This window comes from Pocillopora verrucosa, chromosome 10 (genome assembly GCF_036669915.1).
Source record: "Pocillopora verrucosa isolate sample1 chromosome 10, ASM3666991v2, whole genome shotgun sequence".
Classification (NCBI taxonomy): Eukaryota; Metazoa; Cnidaria; class Anthozoa; order Scleractinia; family Pocilloporidae; genus Pocillopora; species Pocillopora verrucosa.
This window is the reverse complement of record NC_089321.1, coordinates 12192127-12220062: the sequence shown is the minus strand read 5'-3', so window position 1 is coordinate 12220062 and position 27936 is coordinate 12192127. Positions and strand designations below refer to the sequence as shown.

Genomic DNA, 27936 nt, shown 5'->3' with positions numbered 1-27936 from the left:
TCACGAGCAAGGAGTTAAGATATAACTTATTAACTTTTACTATTTTTATCATCCAATCACAGATCGTAGCCATTCCTGTATTTAGTCGCTAGTGTACTTTTGTCATGACGACATGTTGTTTTGTGTTAATTCTCTCCGTATTCGCCCGTCAGATCCCGCGCTAGTTCCAGTCTCTTGATTCTCCGCACTCGACTCGAGTGTAGTAGCAGATTGCTTCGGTAGGCATATTTCCTACAACGAGGCGTGCTCTTGGTTTGCCATTGTTTCTCTTGGTAAAACTGAACTTTTTTGTTACCAGTGAGGTTAGTCAGCATATAATTATGAGTTGTCTATCTATTTCAGAAATATATAAACCTGATGTATGTTAGTTTGGCTGGTTTTTACTTGAATCAGGCTCGTTTCCGCGTTCGATTTCTACGCTCGTGGTTCGTTGTTTAAATCAGTTTTTCGGTGAAGTTTTTGTGCTTAAGAGTCAAATTTGTTTGTGTGTTTCGTAATGATGTCTTCTAGGCTTTGCGCTGAGGGTAATATCAGAGAAATCAGGATCATCAGTCTGGCTACACAACCATTTTAAATCATCTACTAAAGGTAAGCATCGTTTTTGATGATACAAGTGAGTACAATTGAATAATACACCCAATTGACTGCTACCATGTCGGTTGAAATGTGGATGTGAGCTATCCCAATCTTTCATGTGGCTTCAAAAAAGTAATTTTCCCTAGGAACGCTTTCCTATTGATATCAACCAAGTGATTTGGTTTACATTCCTTCGTGTTTTATGTAATAATAATAATGATGATAAAAATAATAATAATAATAATATATAAGTATATATATGGATAGATATTGACTAGGAAATTAGGTTAATTTATGACATGGCCTCTAGGCTATGCTTAGTGCCCTACTGTGCCATTAGGATTCATAGCATTAAGATGTGTGACACCGCTGATATAATGATAATTACATCTTTAGCCAGGGTAAACCCATCAGCAATTGCTGATATCAATGAGTGTCCTAGTAAATTATACAAAACAATACTGAAGTGAATAAAACTTAAGTAAAACTAAAATCTCAATCATAATTGAAGGTAATTATTAAAGAAACTAAATATGTATATATGATGATGAAAAATCATTTAAAAAATTATCCTATTTTTGATTTAAATATTAATGATGACATAATTGATTTTAATTCAGGTGACAAATCATTGCTTAGTGCATAGGACTCAATAGTCCTGTCCTCAGGTGAGGGTTTGGTAGATCTTGAAAATATTTATAATTTCAGTGGTGAATATTTCACAGACATACCTTAGTATAATGGAAGTTAGCAAATTGGACAGATTTCTCTGAGCAGTAATGTATTAGGTTTGGTTTTCTCTTATGCAGCATAATCAATTCAGAGCTTCAACATTCCCCTCACAGGCAATATCCCTGGCATTTAAACTTTTGAAGATTGGTTTGTTCAAGTTCCATGTCTACTTATGTGTAGAACAAGCAGCAACTTAAACATAAATACACATGCATCTATATTTCCAATAATTTACATTGCGTGATTCCAAAAATAATTTCTATGATTAGTTTGGTGGTAAGGCAAAACACTTTTGAAAAACTTGAATCCTTGAAGCATTTTCATGCCACAGATATCTGGTTCAATAGCATTTTAGCTTCACAACTGTGTGCCAAAATTTGACCCAAGTTAATCTTAACCCAGGGTTAGGTTTGAGAACTGTAGTGTTTCATCTTGTCTCCTACATTCACCCCACTGGTGTAACTAGATGCAAATATATGTCATACCCTGCATTTTATTGAAGCCAGTGTCCAAATAGTTTGAGTTAGACCCTAGGTCTTGGCATTTCATGGTTCAATGCCTTACCTTCTGGCTTGAGAGAACATTTTAACTCTTAGATGCTTGAGAGTGCCATATGGCAAAAGATACCATTACATGCTCAATATTTCATAATTTTTCTGAAATTTTCACAACTAAAAGGTCCTAGAAAGATCTGTACATTAAAGATATAAAATCAAGGCCCCCTCCAATACTTGATATACCACTCCTGCAACTTTTAGAACTTTTTTCTCTGTACTGTTTTGGTTGAGTTGATATCTTATAGCAATGAATGCTCTGAGAGCTGCAATTTAATTAAGCTGTAGTTTAGTGGTATACCCTATATGTACCTGGAAAAAGAAAAATTTTGTTTTCCGTTTTTCAGTCTTGACACTTCTCTGTCTTTTCAGTTACCACCTCCACACCTGTTGGTGTCATTTATAGCATAATCCAAAAATACCTTTTAAATGATTTATTACACTTGATCTAAAGGTTCATTATTCTCATTTTAAAAAATTTGGCATTTCTTTCTGGCAGTAAATCAAAGTAGGCCAGAATTAAGTTCATATGTGACATGCACACTGTATTCTGCAACAATCAGCTATTTGCAAAGCATCATGAGAGAATAGGAAAGATGATAAATTTTGATTTTGTTGTGGAATGAAGATTATTCATTGCTTTGCTGTGGGATTTGTTTTATACTTAAAGTGTTTTTAGAAAAGAATTTAATGTACACTTCAAAATGACAATCTAAAGTGCTACTCATTTGTAAGGATCAATATACAGATTATTGTATGATGGTTATTTGTTTGTTAAGTGCACTGAAAATTTTCCTTTCCCATGGAAAACAGATCTAAAACTGGGAGTGCATCTTATGTCAAAGTGTTTTGGTGCATCCTTTTCACAGTGTTTGTTCATCATTTAAATTGATTTTTAGCTTTACTCTAAGTCGGTTGACAGAATTTTCTCTCTCACTGTGCATGTGTGAACCACTAAGACTGATGATGGGTCTTTTAACTGACATGTTGACATTGTCAGTTTCTCAAGTTTCGGGTTATTGTTGCAACTGGAAACTTATTACAGCTGAATAAATACAATATTGCCCACCTGAGAGGGCTTTAATTAACCAATGTATTACTGCCCAAAAAAGTGTCACAGAACTATGCAGGTAAAAAAAACCAAGAACAAGTGATACACATTTAACTTTTTAACCTCCAATTGTGATCAGCATCAAATTTTCCTCTACAATATCACCTGTGAATTAAACATTGAGGTTATGAGGATAAAAGAGATAATCACCAACTGTAGAAGCTCTTGATTGTTAAGCAAATTCTCCTTTCAGCACCTTAGGAAATGTTTAGAGAACTGTAAGGAGAATATACATACTGATGTTAGGGTGTAAAGGGTTAAAAGTTCTGAGAAGAAAAAGGATATTTTTACCATAATCAATTAGCCTTGTCTAAGGTCATTTTGATGAGCACAATAGAATTTGCAATATAATGTTTGCTAATTAAATATGCCAAGAAAGATGAAAAAAAAATTTTTTTCTGTAAAAGTCAGTATCGCATGAGAAATTTTCATGGGTTTCATTTAGTACAATATGTTGCTCTTGCTTGGGTTATGTTGTCAAGAATACAATACTGAATGTGTGCAGAACCAACTGTAAGAAAATGTTTTTCCCCAGGCAGGCTTTCCTATTGATATCAGCCAAGTGATTTGGTTAATACTCCTGTGATCATGTTTTATGTAGATTTTATCATGTTTTGATATTTCATTAAACATCCTCTGCTTTAGATTTCCTGATGAAATGACCATTTTCCCAAGTAGAGGAACATGACTAGAAAAAATGCAAACCTCATAACTTTCAATTAGAAATTTTTAAATACAAAATTAGAAGTAGTGTTTTTTTTTTTTGTACTTAACTTTCTGTGAGTTTTGATTGATTTCTTCTGTTACAAGGAATTAATTAACTAAAGTAGAACTGCATGCTAAAGAGCATAGAGCATAAGACTCAATATCCCTGTCCTTAGTTGAGGGTTTGGTGGATCTTGAAAATTTTTATGATTTCAGTGGGGAAGATTTCACAGACTTACTCTTAGTAAAAGGGAAAAGCAAAGGAGATAGATTTCTCTGAGCAGTAATGTATTAAGTTTAGCTTTCCCTAATGCAGAAATCAATTCAGAGCTTCAACATTCCCCTCCCAGGCAATACCCCTGGCATTTAAACTTTTGAAGATTGGTTTGTTGTTAAGCTGCAGCAACTTAAACATAAATACACCCTGTGCATTTGTATATTTCCAGTAATTTACATCATGTCGTTTCAAAAATGATTTCTATTTTAAGATAATATTTAGGATATTGGTTTGGTGGTAAGGCAAAACACTTTTAATTTTATGATATGGACAATCATTTAAAAGTTGAATCCTGGAAGCATTTTCATGCCACAGATATCATTTTGGTTCAATGGCAGTTTAGTTTCAAAACCATGTGCTAAAATTTTACACATTCAAGTAAATCTTAAGCCAGGGTTAGGTTTGTGAACTGTACTGTTTCATCCTGTGTTTCATACATTCACCCTGCTGGTGTAACTGGTTGCCCATGTACAGTCATGTATGTCATGCCCTGCATTTTATTAAAGCCAGTGTCCAAATAGTTTGAATTAGACCCCAGGTATTTGCATTTTATGCTTCAATGCTCCACCTTCTTGCTTGAAAAAATATTTAAATCCTTTATTGCCTGAGAGTGGGCACAAGATGCTATTACATGCTCAGTATATAATCTTAGTTTCTGAAATTTTCACAACCTAAAGGTCATTGAAAGATCTGCACCTTGAAGGCATAAACTCATGGCCCCCTCCAATATCAGACTCGATTTACCACTCCTGCAACTTGTTGTCTTTGTACTGTTTTGGTAGAGGTGATATCTTACAACAAGCAATGCTCTGAGAGCTGCAATTTAAGTTACAGTTTATTGGTATACCCTATATGTACCAGGAAAGCAAAAACAACCTTTTTTTCCCACTTTTGACACTTCTTCTGTCTCTTCAGTTGCCACCTCTACATCTGTTGATGTCATATATAGCATAACCCAAAAATACCTTTTCAGTGATTTATTATATGTGGTCTAGAGGTTCATTATTCTCATTTTTAAAAATTTGGCATTTCCTTCTGGCAGTAAAACAAGCCAGGCTAAAATTGAGTTCATATGTGACATGCCATACTGCATTCTGCCAGGATCAACAATTTGGAAGGCATCATATGAGAATGAGAAAGATGATAAATTTTGATTTTGTAGCAGAATGAAGATTGTTCATTATTCTGCTTTGGGAAAAGGTTTATACTTGGAGTGTTTAAACAAACTTTCATATTCTGAACATGATGTTCACTTCAAAATTCCCATCTACAGTTTAACTCATACAAGAGTTCTTTGGTTTTAAGGTGCACTGTTTTTCCTTTCCCACAGAAAATAGATGCTAAACTCAGAGTGCATCTTGTAGCAAAGTATTTTGGTGCAGCTTTGTCACAGTGTTTGTTTATGATCTAAATTGATTTTTTGCTTTACTCTAAGTCTGTTGACAGAATTTTCCATCTTACTGTGCATGTGTGAATCACCAAGACTATTTATTGATCTTTTAACTGACTTGTAGACATTGTCAATTTTTCAAGTTGTGGGTTCTTAATATAACTGGAAACTTCTTACAGCTGAATATCTATAGTAATGCCCACCTGAGAGGGCTTTAATTAACCAACTTATCATTGCCCAGAAGCTCTTGTTACAAGTGTTCCACAACCTCAAAAAAGTGTCACAGAACTATGAAAGTAAAAAACTAAGAACAAGTGGTATACATTTAACTTTTTAACCTCCAATTGTGACCAGCATCAAATTTCCCCCCACAATATCACCTGTGAATCAAACATTAAGGTTATAAGGATAAAAGAGGTAATCACCAACTGTAGAAGCTCTTGATTGTTAAGCAAATTCTCCTTGTCAGCACCTTAGGAAATCTTTAGATAACTGTAAGGAGAATATACATACTGATGTTAGGGTGTAAAGGGTTAAAAGTTCTGAAAATAAAAAATTGGCCAGGTCTGAATTAATTGTGATGAGCACAATACATTGCAATGCAATGTTTGCTTATTAAATATGCCTGAAAAAGGTAAAAAATTGTAATTTTTTCTTTGAAAGTATTGCATAAGAAATTTTCATGGGTTTCATTTCATAAGATATGTTGCTCTTGCTTGGGTTATGCTGTCAAGGTCACAATACAGAATGTATACATAACCAACAATAAGAAATGGTCACTCTCTTTGTGTGTGATCCTGTTACATGTAATGTGGTTATTTTGTAAGGAAAATGTCTGGCAGTGTGGCTTATGAGCAGTCAAAAGTAGTGGGGTACCTCTTCTGACCCAACATTAGCTCTTTGGAGTTTCCTGTTGGTAGATAACAAGAGAGATTTAGGCTTCAATGCCTTGAGTGACGGATACTTTCCTCCAAAAATGTGGGACGTTAGTAATCAAAACATCCAAAATTTTGTTCTTTCTTGTCGGTGTATTTACCATCTGGAATAAATTTAGTTGTGTAAGAAAATCATTGTAATCTAGCTGATTGAGGTCACCACAAATTATAAGGTTGCTGTTAGGATTACCAGTCAATAAATGATCACAACTATTTGTTAGATGTTCCAATAAATCATCAGGACAATATGGCGGATCTGGAGGATGATAAACAGCAGCCACATAAAAGCTTGAGTTGGGAGTTGTAATTTTAGCCCACAAACATTCAAAGGCATTATAAAAAACGCTGTCTAATCGTTCCAACAACCAATCGCTCCTACAGACAATAGCAACACCACCGCCTGACCGGTCAGTTCTATCCTTTCGCAAAATTGAGTAATCCTTCGGACAAACGAGATGAGATGGAAAATTTGGTTTAAGCCATGTCTCGGAGATGATGCAAATATCGCAGTTGTTTGAGTGCAATTCCATATGCAAAGCAGAAGCAGCATCAACTTTCACAAGTGATCTTGCATTAATGACCATACATTTGGGGATTATTCGGGGTAAAGAAGAAGAGTGAGTAGAAATGAAATGCAAATTTGTATCCTTGGGTCGAAGTGCGCGTTTGGTCGTTGATAAAAAACAGTGGTCAGTGACACGAACTGGAATCTTGTGATGTTGTTGACGAGATCCAAATCTAGAATTAACACCAGCTCTACGACCTCTAGCTCTATAAATTCCCAATGACTTTAAGCGATGAATAAGATAATAATCCAGTTTAACCTTAGGACAACAGGAGCGAAGTTGAAATAAATTACGTCGACTGAAAGAAAATCTAGGTCTTGAAGTTTGAAGTGAAGCAGTCGGCATGTAGTTAAAATTTTCCGGACCCGGGTTAATTTCAACATCCACTGCAATAGATAGGTCCTTGATGAAACCTCTTTCAGACAGAGCAGCAACCGTCGAACCATGCTTTGACCATTTGGTGATCGGTAACTTAGTTGAGCGTCTTGCGTCTTGCAACAGCAAGGTCTTGACCGCAGCGAGAAGCAGAAAATAGCTTTCGACTGACGCTAAAAGGGCCTTTAAAGGTAGATGGAGGCGAACAGATTGAATTGTGCTTGTCAAGATACTGAACGAACAAGGTAACAAAGCACAAAAGCTTAAAAAAACAACAATGACGACAGTAAGCGGCAGCCATCTTGGCGCACATACATAACACATCATAACTCATTATGACATCCTTTCTAAAAACTTCTTTCCTCTTTTAACTTAAGACCCTGCTCTAGAATTGGCTTGTAATGCTTCTATTGCTGGTGTAAACCAATGCTAAGGGAACTCAGTATTAAACTGATATGAATTTATTATATATTACGATTAAACACAATGTTGTTTAGGTCTTGGATAAAAACTCTTGTGGCAAATTGTGATCCATATATCAGTCATATATGTTAAATTATTTCCCTAAAGTGAAAACTCTGACAAGCAAAATTTTAAAAATTGTTCTCAGTATTGAACTGCATTAAATTTTGAATTAAAGTTTTTATCATTTTATTCCTGTGTTCTATTGAGCAGTGAATTTGTTGTCTTTACAAAGCCTTCAGTTAACATTTTGAGTGATTCAGTAGTGAAATACTATTAATAACTTTCTTATAAATTTATATGTTTTTTTTTTTTTCAGGAATCTCTGATCCCAAAGACTTTATTTCTTCAGCTGGCTCTTTGTCTGACCAATCAGCTGGCTTTTGGAATACCACTGTGAGGATTGCAAATGGTGTGTGGAGGAGCTCAGGTAACCATAAGGCTGTCAAATAATAATTATTATTATCCTATGAGTATGAACTGAAGATACCTGGAGTATTGTAATTATCATTATATATACAACGCAGATTTGATGATAAGTTTATAATATTTTAGTCAATAAACTTCTATAGAGACACGATTATATAGGTATATTATTCCTTCAGAGCGCAAAAACAATCATGCATTAGGGTCATGAGAATGAAAGTAGTGATTATTAATTAAAGAAAAGCTTTTGATCATTAAACAAAATCTCCTTGTCAGCACCTTAGGAAATGTGTAAAAAAAGTATGGAGAATATGCATTATGACACTTGGGTGTAAAGGATTAAATAGTATTGAAGAAGTCAAACTGATTAGTAGAGTGAAGAGGTCTTACTCCTCTTTCCAGTACATGTCTAAGAGAAGCAATTACCCAATTGTAATGTTTCTTTCAGAAAACGCGCAGGTACACCTGATGACTCCATCTTTGTATTTTGGATCATATGGCATCAGCTTCTCCTTCGCCTCTTGCCAGTTCTGTAGAGAAGACAAATGGAGCCAAGCTCAGCCGACTTCTCATCGATGGTGGAACAACAGTTCTCAGGAACGTTTTCAATGGATATCATCCCCCAGCAAGTCTTTCAGCAGCGTTGAATGCAAACTATTCAACTCTGAATACTCTCTTAAAGAAACGAATTTTACACAGATCACAATGGGATCTATTGTTTCCTCCAAGCAGTGCTCCTCCAGACTCCCAAACATTTGATATCACTCTTTTATTCCTTCTCTTAACCAACATTTGTGGTCTCTCCCCACCCCCCTCTAAGTGGCACAAAAAACCACCTTCAAGTGACAACTCCCTTGAAGCAAATCTTGCTCGCATAAAGTTTTACCGCAATACAATGTATGGCCATGTTACCACAACTGGTATTGCTGGTCCAACTTTCTCAACTCTGTGGCAGGAGATAAGTGCTGTTCTTGTTGCTCTTGGCTTGCGGCGGACGGAAATTGATAGATTGAAGGCTGAGCATTGTGGAGAGCAAGAGTTCTTAGATGCGTTGCTTGAGTGGGCTGATTCTGAGGAAGATATAAAATCACAGCTGAAGGACATACGGGATATTGAGACCCAAGTGCTGCAAACTGTTGATGAAGTACGGCAGATTCAGTCATTTGATCACGAAACTATTCGTGAAAGTAAAGCAAAGCTGGTAGAAGTTCATCAATTGCAAAAGAACTTGCAAGAATCTGTCAGTATTGTGCATCAGAATCGACTTCAAGACAGTAAAGCCATTCAAGATACCAAGTTAACAGTTGAAAAAGTCTGCGAGAAGCTTCAAACTTTGGAGGAGGCATCCCAGCACACCATTCAAAATTTGAATGACGAGAATGAGAGCATCAGGGACGACAAAGTTCTTGCGAAACTGGCAAAGGTGGACAATTTAGCTGAAATAAGACGCCATGCAAGCAGATATGTTGAGGGAACTCGTTTATCGATTCTTAAAGAAGTCGAGAGCTGGTTAGCTAACAAAAGTTCTCCAAATAGAGTGATTATTATTAGCGGGAATGCTGGAATGGGAAAGTCTGTAATCTCAGCTGTCTTGTGCCAAAAGATATTAGAGGGTGGACGATTGTCAGGGAGCCACTTCTGTCGGCATAACATGGCACGCCGAAGGAATCCTAAAGTGATGCTGCAGTCGTTGGCCTGTCAGCTCTCCGAATCGCTGCCAGAGTACAGGAAGGCTCTCTTGAAGAAGTTATCGAGAAATGTGGGCGTTGAAATTGGAGACATGGAAGTGGAAGAACTGTTTGAATTCTTGTTTAACGAACCTCTTTCAGATTTGAAAGACCCAGGCTCTATCCATCTCATGGTTATAGATGGCTTAGACGAAAGTGAATACCAGGGACGTAATGAGCTTTTAAATGTGATTGCCGATTACTTCAAGACGCTTCCGTGTTGGATACGATTTGTGGTAACAACGCGACCTGAAATGAACATCTTAGAGAAGATTCAAGACTTAAATCCCATACAGCTGAACCCAAACGATCAAGAAAACTTGATGGACGTTAGGCTTTGCTTTCAAGAGCAACTGGAACATGTTCTGCAACCTGATTGGCAAGATACCATCTTAGAGAAGCTTATTGAAAAGTCAGAAGGAGTCATGTTATATACCTATTACCTGACAGAGTTCATTAAGAAGAATGCTGTGCGTAGGAGTGCAGCTGAAGTGATGAACAGCGACTTGCCATCAGGTATTTCGTCCGTTTATCAAGACTACTTCAAACGCCTGAAAAATGAAATGCAGAAAGAACTAGGTATCACCGAAGATCAATTCTTCGATTTTTTAAATGCCATGGTGGCAGCAAGAGAACCATTACCTGTAGAGTTTGTGTACAAGTTGTTCCTTTCAAAAGAATGGTCATCGGCTGATGAGCAAAAAGTACGAGACGCAGTTGATTGTATCTCGGCTCTTCTACCCATTGAGCGCGAGTGCATTAACTTTTTTCACAAGTCAGTCAAGGACTGGTTGGTTGAGGAGACTACTTCCAGGCAAAAGAAGTTTACTGTTAGGAGAAAAGAAAGTCATCGCGTCATTGCAAAGCTTTGTAGAGACGAACTAGATGATTTGAAACTTAAAGGGATTCAGAGTTCAACAATGAAACAGACTTCAAGATATGCCTTGCAGTATGGTGTTCAGCATATACTTGAGGTAGAAGAGAATGCTCGTCCATGTAGCTTTGACGACATAGTAAAGAATTATGTTTTGGACCTAGAATTGGTCTATGCAAAGCTAACTGTTAAGAGTACAGCAGCCATTGAAGATCTTCTATGCGTACAAGAGAAGGAAAATACAAATAGTTTGTCAAAGAATTGCAGAGAAGCCCTTGAGACGTTATTGTTGCTGTTGCGGAAGCATTTAAGTACTCTTTCAAAACTTCCTTATGCCATCTTTCAAATACTGTTGAATAAAGGAGGACCTGATTTGTCTGCGGAGGCACTGAGCCTGCTGAACACCAAGTATGCGGACTTACCACATATGGAATACTTGCGAAAGAAAGAGGAAAAACCAGAAGTTCTAGTGCAGTTTTTTGCTTCAACTTCGGTGGTCTGCTTTGATGTCTCACCAAATCTAGACTACCTGGTCTGCGAGTGTTTGGATGGCACAATTCATCTGTGGTCGCTACGTACTACCAAGTTGTTGTGGACATGCCCTATGCTGATACCAAACCATTTTTTTTGGACGTACCTAAGGCAGACAGGACGTTTCTCTTTCCCATTTTTCCGGTCAGTTGTTTTCCATCCAACCCTAAACCTGATCCTACAAGGGACTCTGTGTCAGGGTTATACCTTGGCTGGAGACCTGAAACCTCTCTTTCAGTCGAGCAAGTGCCGGTTCAAAGTTTGTTCAATATCTGGTGACAAAACCACGATGCTGACTGACCGTTTGGACCGGGGGAATTCCGTCATCCAGTGGAGTCTAAAAGATGGAAGTGAAATTAGTCGTTTTACACACAAATGCGAAATTTTATCTTTTGCTTGGTCTGCTAGTGGAAGGCGGATGGCGATCGCTGATTCTGAGAAGTGCGTATACCTCATAGACATGAATGATAGATATGAGACTCTGATACGGGCTTCTATTTCATTACAATGTGTCAAGTTGACTCCTGACTGCCGATTTTTATTCGGTTTGGATTTGGATGAGGATGAGTTCGATTTGTTTCCGGTCCCTGAGATTTTTTGTTTAGATATTGACAGGAACACTGAGTCCAGATATAGTTTGGATCTCTTTTTTAGGACGAGTCCCTACCAGTACGCCTTGGAATTTGAAACTGGCAATGAGAGGGGATTCTTATCAGGAGATCCGTTTTGGTATTTTTGTGGAGGATACCAATCTGTGGATTTTGCACTTGTGCTAAATAAGCGGATGTTATTAAGAGTTTCCCATCTCAGTAAAGTGATTGAAATGTGTAGCCTTGATGACTTAAGGGAGTGGAGATGTGAGAGTAGCGCTGAAGCAGGACAAAGCACAGAACTCGGTGACATTACGACAAAGAGAGCTGAAAGTAACCATCTTAAGGAACACAACCTACCAGAAATCAACAACATGCTGGAACAGAAAGCTGAAATCGATGTTCTGTTAGGACAGAGAGCTGAAGTTGTTGATCCATCAGAACAGAAAGCTGAACTTGACGACCTACCCGAAAAGATGGCTGGACTTAGTGGCCTAGTAGAGCAGACAGTGGAACGTAACAACTCTACGGAAGAGAGAAATGAACTTGATGACTTTGTGGGAGAACGAGCGGAATGTAATGACCCACTGCTCAAACTTGAAGAACTATCAGAAGTATTGGAAATTGATGTATGCAGCTTATCAGAGAATGGAGCTGATCCTTATTCTAAAGGGGGTAAGTTTCTAAAGAAACTGTGGTGCTACGTCGGTGGGAGAGTATAGCAGGTAATTTAGAGCTATCAACTGAATTGATACGTAAATTGGTTACCGTCCGGGTAAACTCTTGTTAAAGACAACCATCAATTTTTCCCTGTCTAATAGCATTTTATTCGGATCCTACATAATCCTCTTTTTCCTAATCCTAGTCACTTTCTTTTTTTCAATTTTGCTGTCTATCGATAACAGTATAACCTTTTCAAAGCTTATTGGAGTCATTCGCTCTGTATAATGATGTCTACAAGTCTATCCTAAAATGTATGTAATCTAGCATCTGGCTGCGATTTATATATAAGTAAAGTATGTAGCTTTCACATATTTAGCTAGAGCTTAAAAGTTGACGTTCCGAGCGTTAGCTTTTAAACTCTTTACGGTGGCCAATTTACGTTATCAACTAAGTTGATAATATTTAATTACCGTGATCCTTATTCTATTCTCTCTTTCCTAGATGATCAGGAACAACAGGAGACTCTACTTGAGGACATAGAGGAAAACGGTTTTGTTGAAGATGGTTACCCTGGACAAGTAGATAGCGTTTATTTCTCTGTTGATGGTGACTCTCTTTATACTGTGATGGGTAAAAGGATCCAGCGAATAAATCTTTTGACTGGCGGTATTTTAAGTAAAAGGATCAGTCGCAAGGTATGTTCGACTCTCGGATGGCGTTTTCGTCTTGTGCCCGTCAAAAGAGGTGTCCTATGCGAAGCAAATAGTTGCTCGCTTGAGTTGTGGAACTCTGAGTTGTCTGTTTGCAAACAAAGGTGGACTGGTTTTTTTGTCCAGGATTTTGTACCCTTACAAGAGGAACGAGTCGCCTTGGGAACGGTGAGTGGCGATGATTTCAGACAGAAAGTCATCATTCTAGATACAACGAGTGAAAAAATTGTGTCAACGATTGCAAATTTTTATGGTAAATTTTTGGCATGTAATAATAAATGTGAAGTGCTAACCACCACTGATGGAAAGTCACTGCAGCTGTGGCGTAAGAATCGAGTGTTATGGGAAATTCGTTTTCAGTTGAATTCATTGTGGCTTTACTCAGCTGTTACTTTTTCTCCTACTGAAGAGTACGTTGTCATTCCTTGTGAATTTGGCTCTTACATCCTCGACGCAGTTTCGGGTAAAGTGATTTTTCAATGGGAGGACAAGGATGTGAATAATATGAAGTGTATTGATGACGAGGGCCTCATTTTAGGGTATGGAGATAATATTAAGTTTATCAGTAACGAGGACTGCATTGTAGGCTGGAATGATTCAACAGGTTTTTGTCTTCGATTATACAACGTTATATCTGGAGATCTCCTTAGTGAAATTGTAGAGGAACAAGAATTTCAAAGATTTGCAGTTTGTCCTCGTAAGCGCTTGGTCGCAATTCTCCTTAGAAACTCCGAGGACCATTTTGAAATCATTCAAGTGAAGCTGCCAGGCGATAAAGAAAAGACAAACATGAAAAGGTCAGTTGAAACAAAGTTTATATGAAGACAGAATAAGAATGATGTGGATAATAATATAATGTTAATAGTATTAATAGTAGTTATAACAATGATACTGATAATAATGTGATAATGATAACAATAATGATGATGGTACATGTAATAATAATGATAACAGTAGTATTAAGAACAGTTATGATGATAATTATAACTATGATGATACTAATGATAAATAATGGTAATAGAACAGAGTGCAGTCCAATTCGTTCTGTAATCATACGAGTGATTAACAAAATCGGAAGGCCGCGAAGCTGGAGTCTGATTTGTGAATCACGAGTATGGTTACAGACACAATTGGACGACACAAAGTCCTGTTGCCAATTAATCATAACTGTTACAATTTCCGAAAACAACAAACATATTAAGGACAAATATCTCCGGTAGAGACGATTTCTAAAGTAAAAAATTCTTCGATTCTGGAAATTCAATAATTTTTTATGGGTGAAAATGATTCTAAAATCTGAATCTCGGTTAATGTCTATCATCACTAACCTCCACTAAGGTGAATAATTGTTAACTATTGTCAGCTTGAATTTTTTGTTTACATGTATGTTCACTCGTTTTCTTACACTTTTTGTTTTTCAAACTTCAATAACCCGTTTCTGTGTTTTACTGTTACACTTGGCGATACCACGTCGATATTTTAGTTTTCTTTGCAAAATTTTTGCTTTTACCAACGCGAAGGACTTTTTGATAGACGAATAGTGAGACTGGTGCCATATGAGAATACCCAATAAAGAGATGCCTTTGGTGAATGAAGTTTTGGTGTTAATTTACCCACTATATACAACTGAAAATACTCTATTACTTGTTATAAGATGTTGCCTTTGATTTAACTTCTATTGAATTTTTTACCTTAGGTTGAACCTACCAAAATAAGAGATCTACATAGATTTACAGTTGGGAAAGACATTGTCGATCAGAAAACCTGTATTCCGCTGATTCCTTTGCATTCGAGCGGTTACGATCTTCTAGTCCCGACATCTGAACAGGAGAGACCGCTGATCGAGATTGGAGCGAGTACAAGAATGATTTTAGTGACAAAGCTTTTTAAGGATTTAATTATACTTTTCTTTAAAGGGCTACAGATAAGTTGGAGAGCTGTTCACGCTGCCAAAAGATTTTTGTTTAGACTTATAAACATTTTGAAGTGTTCCTAGTGTAAACTTAAGACGAACATTTAACGCTCTATTTTATTGCTCTTTTGATGTTTAATCAGCCAGCTACAAGCTAAGAAAATTGTTTTATGGAAGCGGAGTGCAGTAAGCGTTTCATTCAGTGTTGATTTGCGACTCGTTTAACTCGTGAGATTAATTCCTCTATGAAAACGAAAAAGGTATTGACAAATTGTACAGTTTTTCGTTGAGGCTCAGAAAGGTTCTGAAGTCATTTTCTGCAAAATTACTTTTATAGCGTAAGACTGTTGGAGAAAAAGAGAGAAATATCTTGTGGTACCACTTGTGATTCTTTCGTGTTTTTCTAATGAAAGAGGTAGTTTCAAATGTGTGTAAATAGGAAACCAGCTAACTTTATATCCATTGCATGTGTACATAGCTTATACCGGCCTGGTTGAAGATGGAACCAGAATGACCGCGAAGGAATCGTTTCTTTAACATTATTTTTTAGAAAAAAATGGATATTCAATGCGCTGATTTTCGGATACAAATTAGTTTGCGTATGTTTTTGAAGTTTGAAGACATTATCGGTACTTAATTATTGAAAATACTTTCTTTTGTCGGGAAGGTGGGGCTGTAGTCACTCGAAGTGAAGTAGTTTTACAATAAAATTAAAACCGAGAAGGATTCAATGTCCAGTTGATGTGAAATTCTGTGGGAATAGCCCTAACCTCCAGTAGGTGGCTGTTAGTAGTCATTTGGTAAGGTGCGAGTCAGAGCATTGTTGAATAGTCAACCGCACCAGGGTGATGAGAGGCTGAAACGTGCTGACCCTTTTCTACTTCACCCAAATGGGTACGCTGGGCCCAAACACCTTAACTGCTTAAGCACATTAGTTCGACAGAATTATTCACTGAGCTCGCTTCTTTCCTGAAAAACATTATTTATTTATTTATTTATAAATGAAATTGCTCTTCTATAGCCTGTTATGACGTAAATTTGATAGCTTCTGGTTCAGGAAATCTCCCTTACAAATGAAATTGCTCTTCTATAGCCTGTTATGGCGTAAATTTGATACCTTCTGGTTCAGGAAATCTCCCTGTCTAATTTCCTTACAATTGTAGATGAAAAAAAATTGAAAAGCAAACGAACATACGCAAAGCATATTTAGTGAAGTTTACTAGTCAAACCGCTTTTATCTCAGGAAACCTGATAAATTAAGAGTAGAAAAATCTTCACCCATTCCTAATTTGAATAACCTCGTGAAATGCTGCGCCTTCGTGATGGAGAAGAAACAGGACACTTCACAATAGAACATCGCAATAACAACCTATTGCTTTTACTGGTTTCCTTGTTCTTTTGGGTTTTTTTTCTTTTTGTTATTTATTGTTTTACGTCATCAGCGTCTTCTACAATAAGAAAGAACCTGATATCTAAGGGCGTCACCACACAATCCATGGCTTGGGGCACTGACAGGAGGACACCCTAACATCAGAATTTATATTCTCCATAATGTTCACTATTTATTTCCTGAGGTACTGATAAGGAGAATTTGTTTAACAATCAAGAGCTTCCTTAGTGATCATTTCCTTTATTCTATGTTAAGGGGTAAATTTTTAACTCTTTAATCCGCAAGAGTTATCTGCTTCTAATTTCTCCTTACAATATCACCCCTGAATCAAACGTAAAGGTTACGAGAATTAGGGAAATGATCACCAACTAATAAAGCTCTTGATTTTAAAACAAATACTCCATGTCAGCGCTTCAGGAAATGTATAGAGAACAGTATGGACAATATGCATACTGATGTTTGGGTGTAAAGGATTGATGAGAAATTACATTCCAATCGTTCTCAGGGGCTAAGGGTATTTAACTCTGTAATTAAAGCTGCTTGCCCAAAACATGTCAATTTGGTTTTCAACGTTTATAAAATGCATTACATAGGTTCGCATATTCCCTGTTATAGACCAACATATTAGCTTTCCAAACGACCTAATTCAAAGCTACATGGGAGCCTCGCTAGTCCAAGATTTTCCCTCTATTTCCATCTCTAATACTGAGGAGGAATATTAACAGATACGTAAAAAGGAGGGCGTGGCTTCTAAAGTATCGCCAGGTTTTACTAAAGCTAAAATTTTTTAAGGCTGTGCTGTTGCTACTGCATGTGGAATGAGCTTAAAATGTTTGCAAGAAAGTGACTACATAGACGTACTAGCAAGCTGGAATGGCCGTGAGAAGAAAATATACGAAATCAAAGTGCTCTGTGAGCAAACTCGTAAATTGACAGATGACTTACATGATTTTTGGATTATCTTTAATGTTATCTGGTTTAGGGAATTTTGTGGCTGATTGTCATATTCAGAGTACGAGCAGTAGTTCAGTGTTCGCTAATGTAGCAAAGAAACAAAGTAACGTTGGGATAAGAAGGCATTACAATTGAAACGATCCATGCTATGACATTTGACAAGGGTGAATGATGTCATGTGTTTTAAATATATATCGTTTTTGTTTCTGGTTCAAAAGAAAAGATTGGAAGTAAATGTGGGTGAAAAGTGAAATTTATTGTCTATCATTGTAAATATTGGAAAATCAAGGCAATACTGTCTTAATGAAAAAATTAATGATTCCCTCTTTATCAAATGAGACATAAGGGAACGAGTGATATAACTAAGCCCAGACTGCCACCGTCATTTTGGATTTCCGCCTGGGTAGATTTTGGTCACGTGCTAGGCAACGTATAATCGAGAAGAAGATAGAATTTAATTTCAGGCCTATTTATCAATTTTGTGGTGTATAACTTCGCATTTTAGTACGTAATATTTGTTTTGAATCTTCAAATTGTCTTGAAACTTAAAAGAAAATCGTTCTTTAAAAATTCACTGAAAATAGGTGGCCAAAATTGTTTGTTTAGGTGTTATTTGAGTTTCGTGTTAACCTGTAATTTCGTCAGTCGCCGGCACCTTTTGTTGCTTCACACAGAAAAACCACACGATAGGAAATGTAATGATCGATTTTGTCCCCAATCTCACGCCATAACAGAAAAAGCCTTTGAACACCTGTAAACTCCGCATCGGAGTAAGTGATATTTTTAATGAATCTTCGGATTATTTTCAAGTTCAAAGATTTTAAATTACAATTATATGAAAAACGAAGGTTGTTCTCTTATTTCAGTGTGAATCCTCTCACGCCTGCCAGACGCTGGCGCCGCGTGTTGAAACTTAAACGAAAAAAAATAAACTCTTTTAAGATTATCATTGGCTTCTTTTTCACCCCACCACTATTATTTCGGGGACCGCGCAGCAAGTTTTCGAGTGGGGGGGGGCTAAAGAAGAATGCGTGAAGGAAAATTTTTTTGTTAAATTAGTTTTTGTTTAATTTATTTTTATTCTTGCAAAAAAGTGGGGGGGGGGGCTAAAGCCCCCTCAGCCCCTCCCTCTGCGCGGTCCCTGCATTTAGCAACAAAGGTCGCCATTTCGTTTGTTTATTACGCACCAAATACTATCAAATGCACTCAAAAGCCTAAAATTGAAAAAAGGTTTACAGGAATCGACCAATCGAGCGAGCGAGTGCCATTCTCCACATCACATCTACAACTCGCTCTTGCGCATGCACGCAATTCACGAATTAAAAATGATTGTTCACTCGAGATCTCAACGTTGCAATACCGGTATCTCGCTGAGCCCAAGGCTGATAAATTGTTGCTTATTTCACGTTTCGGTTAGCCCAGCTCAAGTAATCACCTTGTGATTCCACAATCCCTCAGGGAAAGTTGCTTAAACTAGTTGGTGTTGGCAGGAGGCTCCTGGTTTTGATATTTTCCCAGTCTCCTTAGGTCTCGTCACGCAATGTTTCGTGACGATACCAAACAAGTCCGTTCCAGACTCCCACGGGCACACGCCGTGCGCTTCAATGATGTTTTTGATATTGCTTATCTGCAAGATGAGGCTATCTTTATAACTTCCTGTGGGTTACCGTTGTTTTCGGCTGAAGAGCGAAGGATCCGCTGTCGTCAATGAGGTTCGTTTACAAAGAATTACGTGTACTCTGTCCACTTGCATAAATGTAACCGCATTTTCAAGCGTTTATTTGCACATACCGTATAAACCGCATTCGGCGTTGATGACTCCTGTGGCGTAGCTTGGGTCATGCACGGGTACATCTGTTCAGTACTTTTTTTCCGCGACAATGTTTTTGTTTGATAGAGCGATTGCATTAGGGGACCATGGAAATTTTTAGCATTTAACTGAAAAAAAAGGCTTGAAAAGGATTGTCTGAACTCGCTGCAGTCGTGTGTTTACGTGCGTCCTCTGTACGGGGTTGTTCATTGAAAGTAGGAAAAAGCAGAAGAACTAGCATCTGTCATAGTTTCTTTGAAGTGCTTCCAAAACCACACTGGAGACGAGAATTGCTCGATTAGAGCAGGATCAGTAATTTTTTAATTCAAACTGCGCGCAATCTTTGTTTACCAAACGCAACAACGTTAACAGTTTTAATTTACTTTCAAGCGAATCCTTACTAGTAAATATATTCATGCAATGACAACATGAGACAGATGTGCTTGAATATTATTTCCAGCTACATACACCTGCCAGCTTTTTCGTCCTCTCTCATTCGTGGCAGCTCAATTTCTCAAACTGATATTTCAGTATTCTATTGATTATATTGAATAAAACAGTTGCCACAATCCCTTATCTCAATTAAGTGCTGGTTGGGAGAAAATATATTTTATCATTGGCCAGAGTGGTAGGGCTACAAAGAGCAATATTAGAGTTAAGTATCTACCACACAAGTGAAAAGTGCTTTTTGCATTCACTGATTGGCTATAGTTCAGAAGTGAGTAGCAACTGTACCATTCACCTTTGAGAGTGTCATTTCCGACTATTTTTGGGTATGACTGCCATGACTGCTTAATTTTGGTTGACCTCTTAAGACAGGTTCCACAGAGTACCTGTAATATTAAAAAATAAAAAATAATAAAACCTCAATTCATATGCCATAATCCACCACTTAATGATCCAAAACTCCCTCAAAAATTGCAAGGGCAACTGAATTTCCTAACAGTAATGCCAAACTAAGAAAATCTTAACCCTTTCACTCCCATGGTCTCATCAGTAATCCTCTTTACTGTCTGCTATATAATAATTTTGATGTTAATGTCATGATCACTCCTAGGAGTTAAAGGTTAACTGTGGTTTTAGGGCCAGAAATTTAACCAGAACCAACCATAAAAAACATAAACAATAAACCTCAAAGTGTATCATAAGAAATCTTTAATATTCTGCTCCTCAATGAAAATGAGAAACTTTGAAGTTTTGAATCCTCTTCTATTAACTACTTTCATTCAAATTTTTCATTCAAACTCTGTTAGAGTTATTCATTTCTTCTATTTTCTCATGACTTAAATTAATAGCCAGCCCTAATAATAGCTTCATGATGCATGTTTTCACTGCAGGATATATGATAAATTTTTATCAATTAAAATTTGTTTCAATTTATTCAGTCTCTCTCTTTCAATTTTAGGGAAAAAGTGTTATGATTGTTTCATTTATGTGAATATTAAGTAACCTCTATTAAATATGAATCTAAACATAGATAACTGAGAGGCCTGGACTGGGTACAGGCAAGATATATATATTTAGTATTTTCCCCTTTTTTTAAAGATTGAGCAATTTGTTCAGCATACAAGTCTTCAATTTAAGACTTAAATAGAGCCTATCCACCATGCTAATGCATTTTGATTGCAAAACTACTCTAGTATATTAGTGCTTAGATATCTGTGCATGTGCTATCAGTAATCAAGCAGGCAAGCCAGCAAAAAGTTTATTTCTAGCCTCTAAGAAAGTTTTAGTTTCTGTCCTGCCCACACCATTGAAAGTTTTGATTGTCTCTTAATCTTGTTTATGTTTGTAATTTATTCTTAATTGCTGGACTGTTGGTCTAGCCAGTGTATTTGTCAAATATCTTTTATGTAATAGTCTACTGTGTTATTTCAATAGGATACATTGCTATATACATTTAATAAACTGTCTGGTCCCAAAACAAGCCTCTGTCTGTTGTGGTGTTTAGTGTTCCTGGAGCACAGAATAAGCAGGCAGTAAAATATAAATAGGCTTATGCTTGGATGCAGTTTTGAGAATACAAAGGATAACAATTTTGGGTGGTGACTGTAAATTAGCCATGAACTTGTTTGAGCCATTACACTATTTGTAGCATATTGTGTCGTTCCATGTCCAAAATATGAGTTTGACATGAAGAAATCTCAACAGAGATTTATTTACAGACAATATATGTAAACTTGGCTGTGTAGCCAACATGTGTTACATGAATACAAGACTGACAAGTGTGACAGCATGACAGTGGTTTCCAATAAAATGTTTAAATTTATTATCCCAATGATAAATATTTATCATGCATTTTACCATAGATGTAATTTCAATTATCTTCTGGGCATAACCTTCAAATGTCATATTCTCTGTTCTTTTAGTGTTCTTAGCTGACCCAACTGGCTGCAGCAGCTGTGCCCCCATGGTCCATTACTAGGATGTGACTGACTAAATGCTACAGATTTTGTGAATTTTTCAGCCCTAGTTTTACTCTGTTAATTTTGGGAAAATAAGAACGTGTACTAAACATAAGAAACTGGACCTTGAGCCTTGAGAAATTTTGAGAAGGTTTTGCAGTGATTAATTGTTTCTTAGGTAATTTTATTTTCCCAAAAGTACTCTTTTTCTCATGAGCAAGGCTTATTTCTCAGAATCTGCTTTTAATTTCTTTTTTTCATGTTTTGTTATGGGAAGGTCTTTTCTTATAACTGGTTAGATGACTCATTCATGCTATCATATTAAAAAATAAGATCTATGATTGTCTTAAAGCCCACAACTTGCCAAGAAGCAGCAATTCATAATTGATCTACTGTAGGATTATCCTGACCTTGGTGAGGGCCTTGTATTTATTTTTCAGCCTACACATTAAAAGGAGGTCAAGTGTGGACCTTTGATATAAAAGTGGGTTTTTGTAATCGTGCAAACAAAACTCATTTTCACAAAGTTTTTTGCAGTTGGTCTCGTTTTGAAAGTGAGGCCTTGTACAACTCTTTTTTCGTCATGTGACCACCTTGTGTAGAGTCACATGCACTGTGTATATATTTGTGTTCAAGGAGATCACGAGGGCAATAAACTATTTTCACAATGCTATGGTAGACTGGCTTCAGCCAGGTTTTTAAGCCTGAATTTGGAAGAAATCTAATACACGTCTTTGAAATTAAGGACAAGGTTGTGAAAAAATGACTTTTGTTTTTTCCAGATGAACTCAGAGTAAGCCGTCATGACTGAGACTTGATGGACACTTCATGACTCAATCTTTGTTTTCCGCATAAGATGGCATCAGCTACTCCTTCACCTCTAACCAGTTCGGTAGAGAAGACAAATGGAGCCAAGCTCAGCAGACTTCTCATCGATGGTGGAACAACAGTCCTGAGATGTATTTTCGATAGCTGTCATCCTCCAGCAAGTCTTTCGGCTTCTTTTACTGCAAACTATTCAACTCTGAATACTCTCTTAAGGAAACGAATTTTACACAGATCACAGTGGGATTTATTGTTTCCTCCAAGCGGTGCTCCTCCAGACTCCCAAACATTTGATATCACTCTTTTATTCCTTCTCTTAACCAACATTTGTGGTCTCTCCCCACCCCTCTCTGGGTGGCACACTAAACCAATTCCAAGTGACAACTCCCTTGAAGCAAATCTTGCTCGCATAAAGTTTTACCGCAATGAATTGTATGGCCATGTTACCACAACAGGTATTGCTGATCCAACTTTCTCATCTCTGTGGCAGGAGATCAGTGCTGTCCTTGTTGCTCTTGGCTTACAGCAGGCAGAAATCGATAGATTGAAGGCTGAGCATTGTGGAGAGCAAGAGTTCTTAGATGCGTTGCTTGAGTGGGCTGATTCTGAGGAAGATATAAAATCACAGCTAAAAGAAATCCGTCGTGTCCAGACCAAGGTATACAAAATAGTCAGTGACGTACATAAGACCCAGCTACAAGATCACGAAGCTGTACAGAAAAATAATTCCAGGTTGGAATACATACGCCAGACCCAGCTGGAAGATCACCGAACTCTTCAAGATAGCAAAGCAAAGCTCGACGAAGCTCGTCGAACTCAACTTGAAGACAGCAATGCAATTCAAGATACACAATTAAAGGTGGACGAGGTATACGAAAGGTTGAAGACTTTGAAAAAAGAATTCCAGCAGAATATTGATGACTTGAAAGGCGAAAGAAAGAAGCAATGTGATGATGAAATTCTAAGGAGACTCGCAAAGGTCGACACTTTGCATGATGTAAGGCACCATGCAAACAGATATTTGAACGGGACTCGTTTGTCGATCTTTGCCGAAGTTGAGAGCTGGTTAGGTGATAAGGAATGTTCGAATCGTGTGATGGTAATCAGTGGAAATGCCGGAATGGGAAAGTCTGTAATATCCGCTGTCTTGTGCGAAAAGATGCTAAAAGCTGGAAGATTGTTAGGAAGCCATTTTTGTAAGCATAACATGGAGCGCCGAAGGAATCCGAAGGTGATGTTACAGTCCTTAGCCTGTCAGCTGTCTGATTCTCTGCCAGAATACAAGGCTGCTCTCGTCGACAAGCTGTCGAGAAATGTGGGTAATGAGATCAACAGTATGGAAGTGAGAGATTTGTTCGAATTGCTGTTTGAGGAACCTCTTTGCGGCTTGAACGACCCTGATTTAACCTATCTCATGGTAATGGATGGATTGGATGAAAGTGAATGCCAAGGACGCAATGACCTTTTAGACGTGATTGCCAATTACTTTAAGAAGCTCCCTCTTTGGATCAGATTTCTAATAACAACGCGACCTGAATTAAACATCGCAGACAGGCTGAAGTGTTTGCAGCCCTTGCACTTGGAGCCAAGTAACGAAGAGAACTTGAGTGATATCCACCATTGCTTCGAAAAAAAGCTAACTCACTTGTCGCAATATGGAAATCGGGAAATCCTGCTAAAAGAACTAGTTGCAAAGTCGGAGGGGATCATGCTTTATGCTCACTACCTGGTTGATTTTCTAAATAACAATGTCCCAATGACACATGAGCTGATGCAAAGCACCATGCCAGTAGACATTTCGTCTGTTTACCAATGCTATTTTGAGCGTTTGGAGAAAGATTTACGTGAACAGTTGAAGATCACAGAAGACCAATTCCTGAATTTCCTGTGCGCTGTCGCGGCTGCGCGCGAACCTTTGCCCCTAGGCTTTGTATCAAAATTATTGCTGTCAGCGGGGAATTCATCGTCGGCTAATCAACGGAAGCTAAGAAAAGCTATTACATGTATCTCGAACCTTCTTCCCATTGAAAATGAGTGCATCCACTTTTTTCACAAGTCCATCAAAGATTGGTTGATTGACAGCTCATGCTATGGGCATCACAATTTTACTTTGGTCAAAACAGAATGTCACAATATTCTTGCCCAACTTTGCATTGATGAACTTGATGAGCTGAAGCGAAAAGGTGTCCGCAGTGCACATTTCAGTGACACAGCAAAGTATGCGTTACAACATGGCGTTACACATATGTTTGAATTGAGTGAGGATGCAAGAGAATGTAGCCTCGAAGAAGTTGTAACAAAGTATGTGTTGGACTTGGAAATGGTGTACGCAAAGCTGAGTGTCAACTCCTCTGCGGCCTCGGAAGATATTGTTCGCGTTCTGAAGCGACAGCATTTCATGAATAGAGATTCGTTTGACAAGTGCCATAGAATGAAAGAACTCAAAAGTTTGTTATTACAATTACGGAAACATAACAGTATGTTAACAGAATTTCCTCAGGCCCTGTTTCAAATCCTGTTGAATGACGGAGGACGTACATTATCGTATGAAGCATTAAACCTTTTGGAGACTAAATTTCCGGAATTCTCATACATGGAATATTTGCATAAGAACGATCAAGAAGAGCTTGTTCAAGCCAGATTTCAATGTTCAACCGAGGTAACTTGTTTAGACGTTTCACCTCAGCTAGATTTAATGGTTTGTCAGTGTAAAGATGACACGATTCACCTTTGGTCACTAGAAACTGGTAAGCTCTTATGGACTCGTTCTCAGCCTGTTCAAGAACCCTTAGACTATGTGTATCTTTCAAACGCCTTTAGATCGATTTCACCTGAAGCATCTGGCTGCTTATCATTTTACCGTTCTGTGTTGTTTCATCCTACTGAGCAACTTGTATTAGCAGGAATTCTTAGTTATGCCTATTCTTTCGACGGAATCCTCAAACCACTTTTTCCCTCAAGTAAGTGTTCCTTCTCAGTTTGTTCCGTGTCTTCAGGGAGAACGGCAATACTAACTGATTGTCCTGGCAACCCTAAATGTGTAATTATGTGGAGTCTCATTGATGGATCGGAAACCAGTCGTTTCATTGGCACCGATGATGTCTTATCTTTTGCTTGGTCTCGAGATGGGAATCTGTTGGCAATTTCTGATTCTATGGGATGTATAAGTTTGGTTGATACTCTGAATGGGTTTAATCTTCTGGTAAAGACACATACCTCGCACAAGAGGGGAATGATAAAGTTCTCCCAAGACTGTCGTTACCTTTTCGGAGCACACTTTTCCGTTCAACCGTATCTGAAACACCATCTTTTGTGTCTAGAGGTGAAAGTAAACGACACTGGTACTATGTCGTTAGATATTGTACCCGACAAAGTTTCCTATGACCCCTGGGAATACGAATCGTGTGCCGAGTCTGGTTTCGCGCTTGGGGATTCTATGTGGTATCCGTTTGAGAAATGCCCAGCCGATTGGTTCACGGAGTTTGCGTTGGTGCTCAATGAACAGTGCCTGTTAAGGGGTTCACCTGTTAGTGATGTTATTGAAATGTTGAGCATCGAGGAACGAACTAAATACAGATATGCAGTTTCTCAGACTGCCATGGAGAAAGTGGTATTTTCAGTTGATGGAAACACTCTTTATACAGTCACCCATCCTACTGGAAAAACACGAACCCTTCTGGCGTGGGACGTTTTGAATTTAAAGTTAAAAGCCGAGAAAAGCGTCCATGCTGGTTTTGGGGACAACTGTACTCTAGTTGTTGTAAGGAAAGGTGTTTTACTCACAGCCTCGGATGGCGTTCTTGAACTGTGGAATGCCGAGTTGTCTGAGTGTGTCCAAAGATGGACTAATGTAGGGTTTATTAGGCGTGCATTCCATGTGACAGAAGAACGAGTTGCCTTGGAAAAGCTCAGCGGAAAGATAGAGAGCATTTTGGATACGACAGAGGAGGATATTGCGCCAATGACCTGTGGTGGAAAAGGTAAATTTGTTGCTTACAATAGTAAAGGTCAGGTGGTAAGACTCGCCGATAAAAACTCACTGCAGTTACTTTGTGGCGAATGTGTACTCTGGCAAACGTCGTCTCCTTGTGCCTTGTTCTTCTTCCATTACCATGGTACTTTTTCCCCATCCGAACGGTTGTTTGTGATTTTGGGCAGAGCCGTACGTGGTTATAAATTTGATGGAGCCGTTTTTGTCTTTGATGCAGTTTCTGGAAAAGCAGTCCGCATGTTACCTGCGTATGACAACAGAAGTTATCCTCGAGTTGAATGCGCATTTCTCAGTGATGAGGAGTATCTCATATCAACCAATTATACTCTTCGAATGTTTAATCTCAAGTCTGGTCAACTGCTGAGTGTGATTGCAATGGAAAGTATTGTATGGAGTGTAACAACTTCTCCTCCCAGACGTCTCGTCGCTGTTGGTCTTGAAGGTTCCAGCCGAGGATTCAAAATTATGCAGGTGAAATCAGGAGAGGGACTAAGAAAGCAATTTAAATGAAAGGTGAGTTTCAGTTAAGATGGAGGATGTGATTTTTAGGATGGAAAACGATTTTTACTCCTCAGGGTTCCGACTTGAAAAGTACATATGTATATTTTCATGCGAGTTCTAAATGCTTAGACTTTTTACGTGACCCCAGGTGGGGTTGCTGTTTTTTTGTGGGTCATATCTGAAATCCTTTTCTATGGTCATTATCCTGACATTCAACTGGCACCAGATGAAGGAGCACAAAGGGATAGCCCTCACCTCACCCCTCCCCGGAACGAAGATTCGAGGCGTAAATTCCCCACGTCTCAAAGACTTTAACGGCTAACAGTTACAGTTTTTAATTTTTACGCCTCATGGCTACCTTTTTTGAGAGCGTTTTACGGCTTACGGTTAACTCCAATGAGACCCTCTTGGTGGGGAAATTATGTTGCAGGCGCATTCTAAACTTGCTGAGCAAAATATTCAGTGCTACAATTTTTTCAATACCTTTTTCATCAGGATTGCGCCTGGTAAAGGATGTTTTGTAACACTTTATTGTCTCTTCTTTATATTGTTTTTAAAAGTTGCTTAGACGGATTCTCTTAGCAAGCAACAGAAAGTGGCCTGTGTACTCTTTACAAAATTTCTATTTTTTTTGTAACGTTTTTCTTGTCTCACTGACTTTTCACACCGTTTCCTTTGTCGCTAGCATAAACCTCCAGGAAGGATTCAGTCACCGGACAACCCAGAAGATCGCATTTCTTTCAGATACTCCGATGCCCTCTTAATCACCAACTTCGTCCCGGGATAGGCCTAAGACTCGCACATGGACAACGAATGTTTTGATTTTTTAGATGAACTGAATAAGAATAGATTGGCAGAGAAATGAGATTAAAATGAAGAATTTTACTTTTGCCGCCAGGTCTGTTTATATTTCAAAATAATGTAGGACAACTGACGAAATTCAC

General features: G+C 37.9%; 2 protein-coding genes across 3 annotated transcripts; both read left to right on the top strand.

The window, feature by feature from the left end:
• The first annotated feature begins 182 nt into the window (after positions 1-182).
• LOC136283843 (uncharacterized) lies at positions 183-15836 on the top strand. 2 transcript variants are annotated; one of them, XM_066173238.1, is made up of 7 exons: positions 183-302; positions 511-588; positions 1197-1244; positions 8003-8113; positions 8558-12506; positions 12996-14001; positions 14901-15836. In XM_066173238.1, exons 5-7 carry the CDS (start codon positions 8606-8608, stop codon positions 14917-14919), a joined length of 4926 nt encoding a protein of 1641 aa, XP_066029335.1. In that variant the 5' UTR covers positions 183-302; positions 511-588; positions 1197-1244; positions 8003-8113; positions 8558-8605; the 3' UTR covers positions 14920-15836. The 2 variants fall into 2 exon arrangements, with proteins under 2 accessions (XP_066029335.1, XP_066029336.1); XM_066173239.1 differs by lacking the exon at positions 1197-1244.
• Positions 15837-19060: 3224 nt separating this feature from the next.
• On the top strand, positions 19061-27852 carry LOC131793521 (uncharacterized). Its single transcript, XM_066173240.1, has 3 exons — positions 19061-19172; positions 22458-27004; positions 27678-27852. Exon 2 carries the CDS (start codon positions 22532-22534, stop codon positions 26999-27001), a length of 4470 nt encoding a protein of 1489 aa, XP_066029337.1. The 5' UTR covers positions 19061-19172; positions 22458-22531; the 3' UTR covers positions 27002-27004; positions 27678-27852.
• The last annotated feature ends 84 nt before the right edge of the window (positions 27853-27936 follow it).

What these genes read in the sequence shown, in the direction of transcription:
- LOC136283843 (XM_066173239.1), top strand. Translation starts at nt 8,606, where the DNA reads ATGGCATCAGCTTCTCCTTCGCCTCTTGCCAGTTCTGTAGAGAAGACA. An exon ending in TGATCCTTATTCTAAAGGGG is followed by an intron (nt 12,507 to 12,995) that starts GTAAGTTTCTAA and finishes TCTCTTTCCTAG; the next exon opens with ATGATCAGGAACAACAGGAG.
- LOC131793521 (XM_066173240.1), top strand. Translation starts at nt 22,532, where the DNA reads ATGGCATCAGCTACTCCTTCACCTCTAACCAGTTCGGTAGAGAAGACA.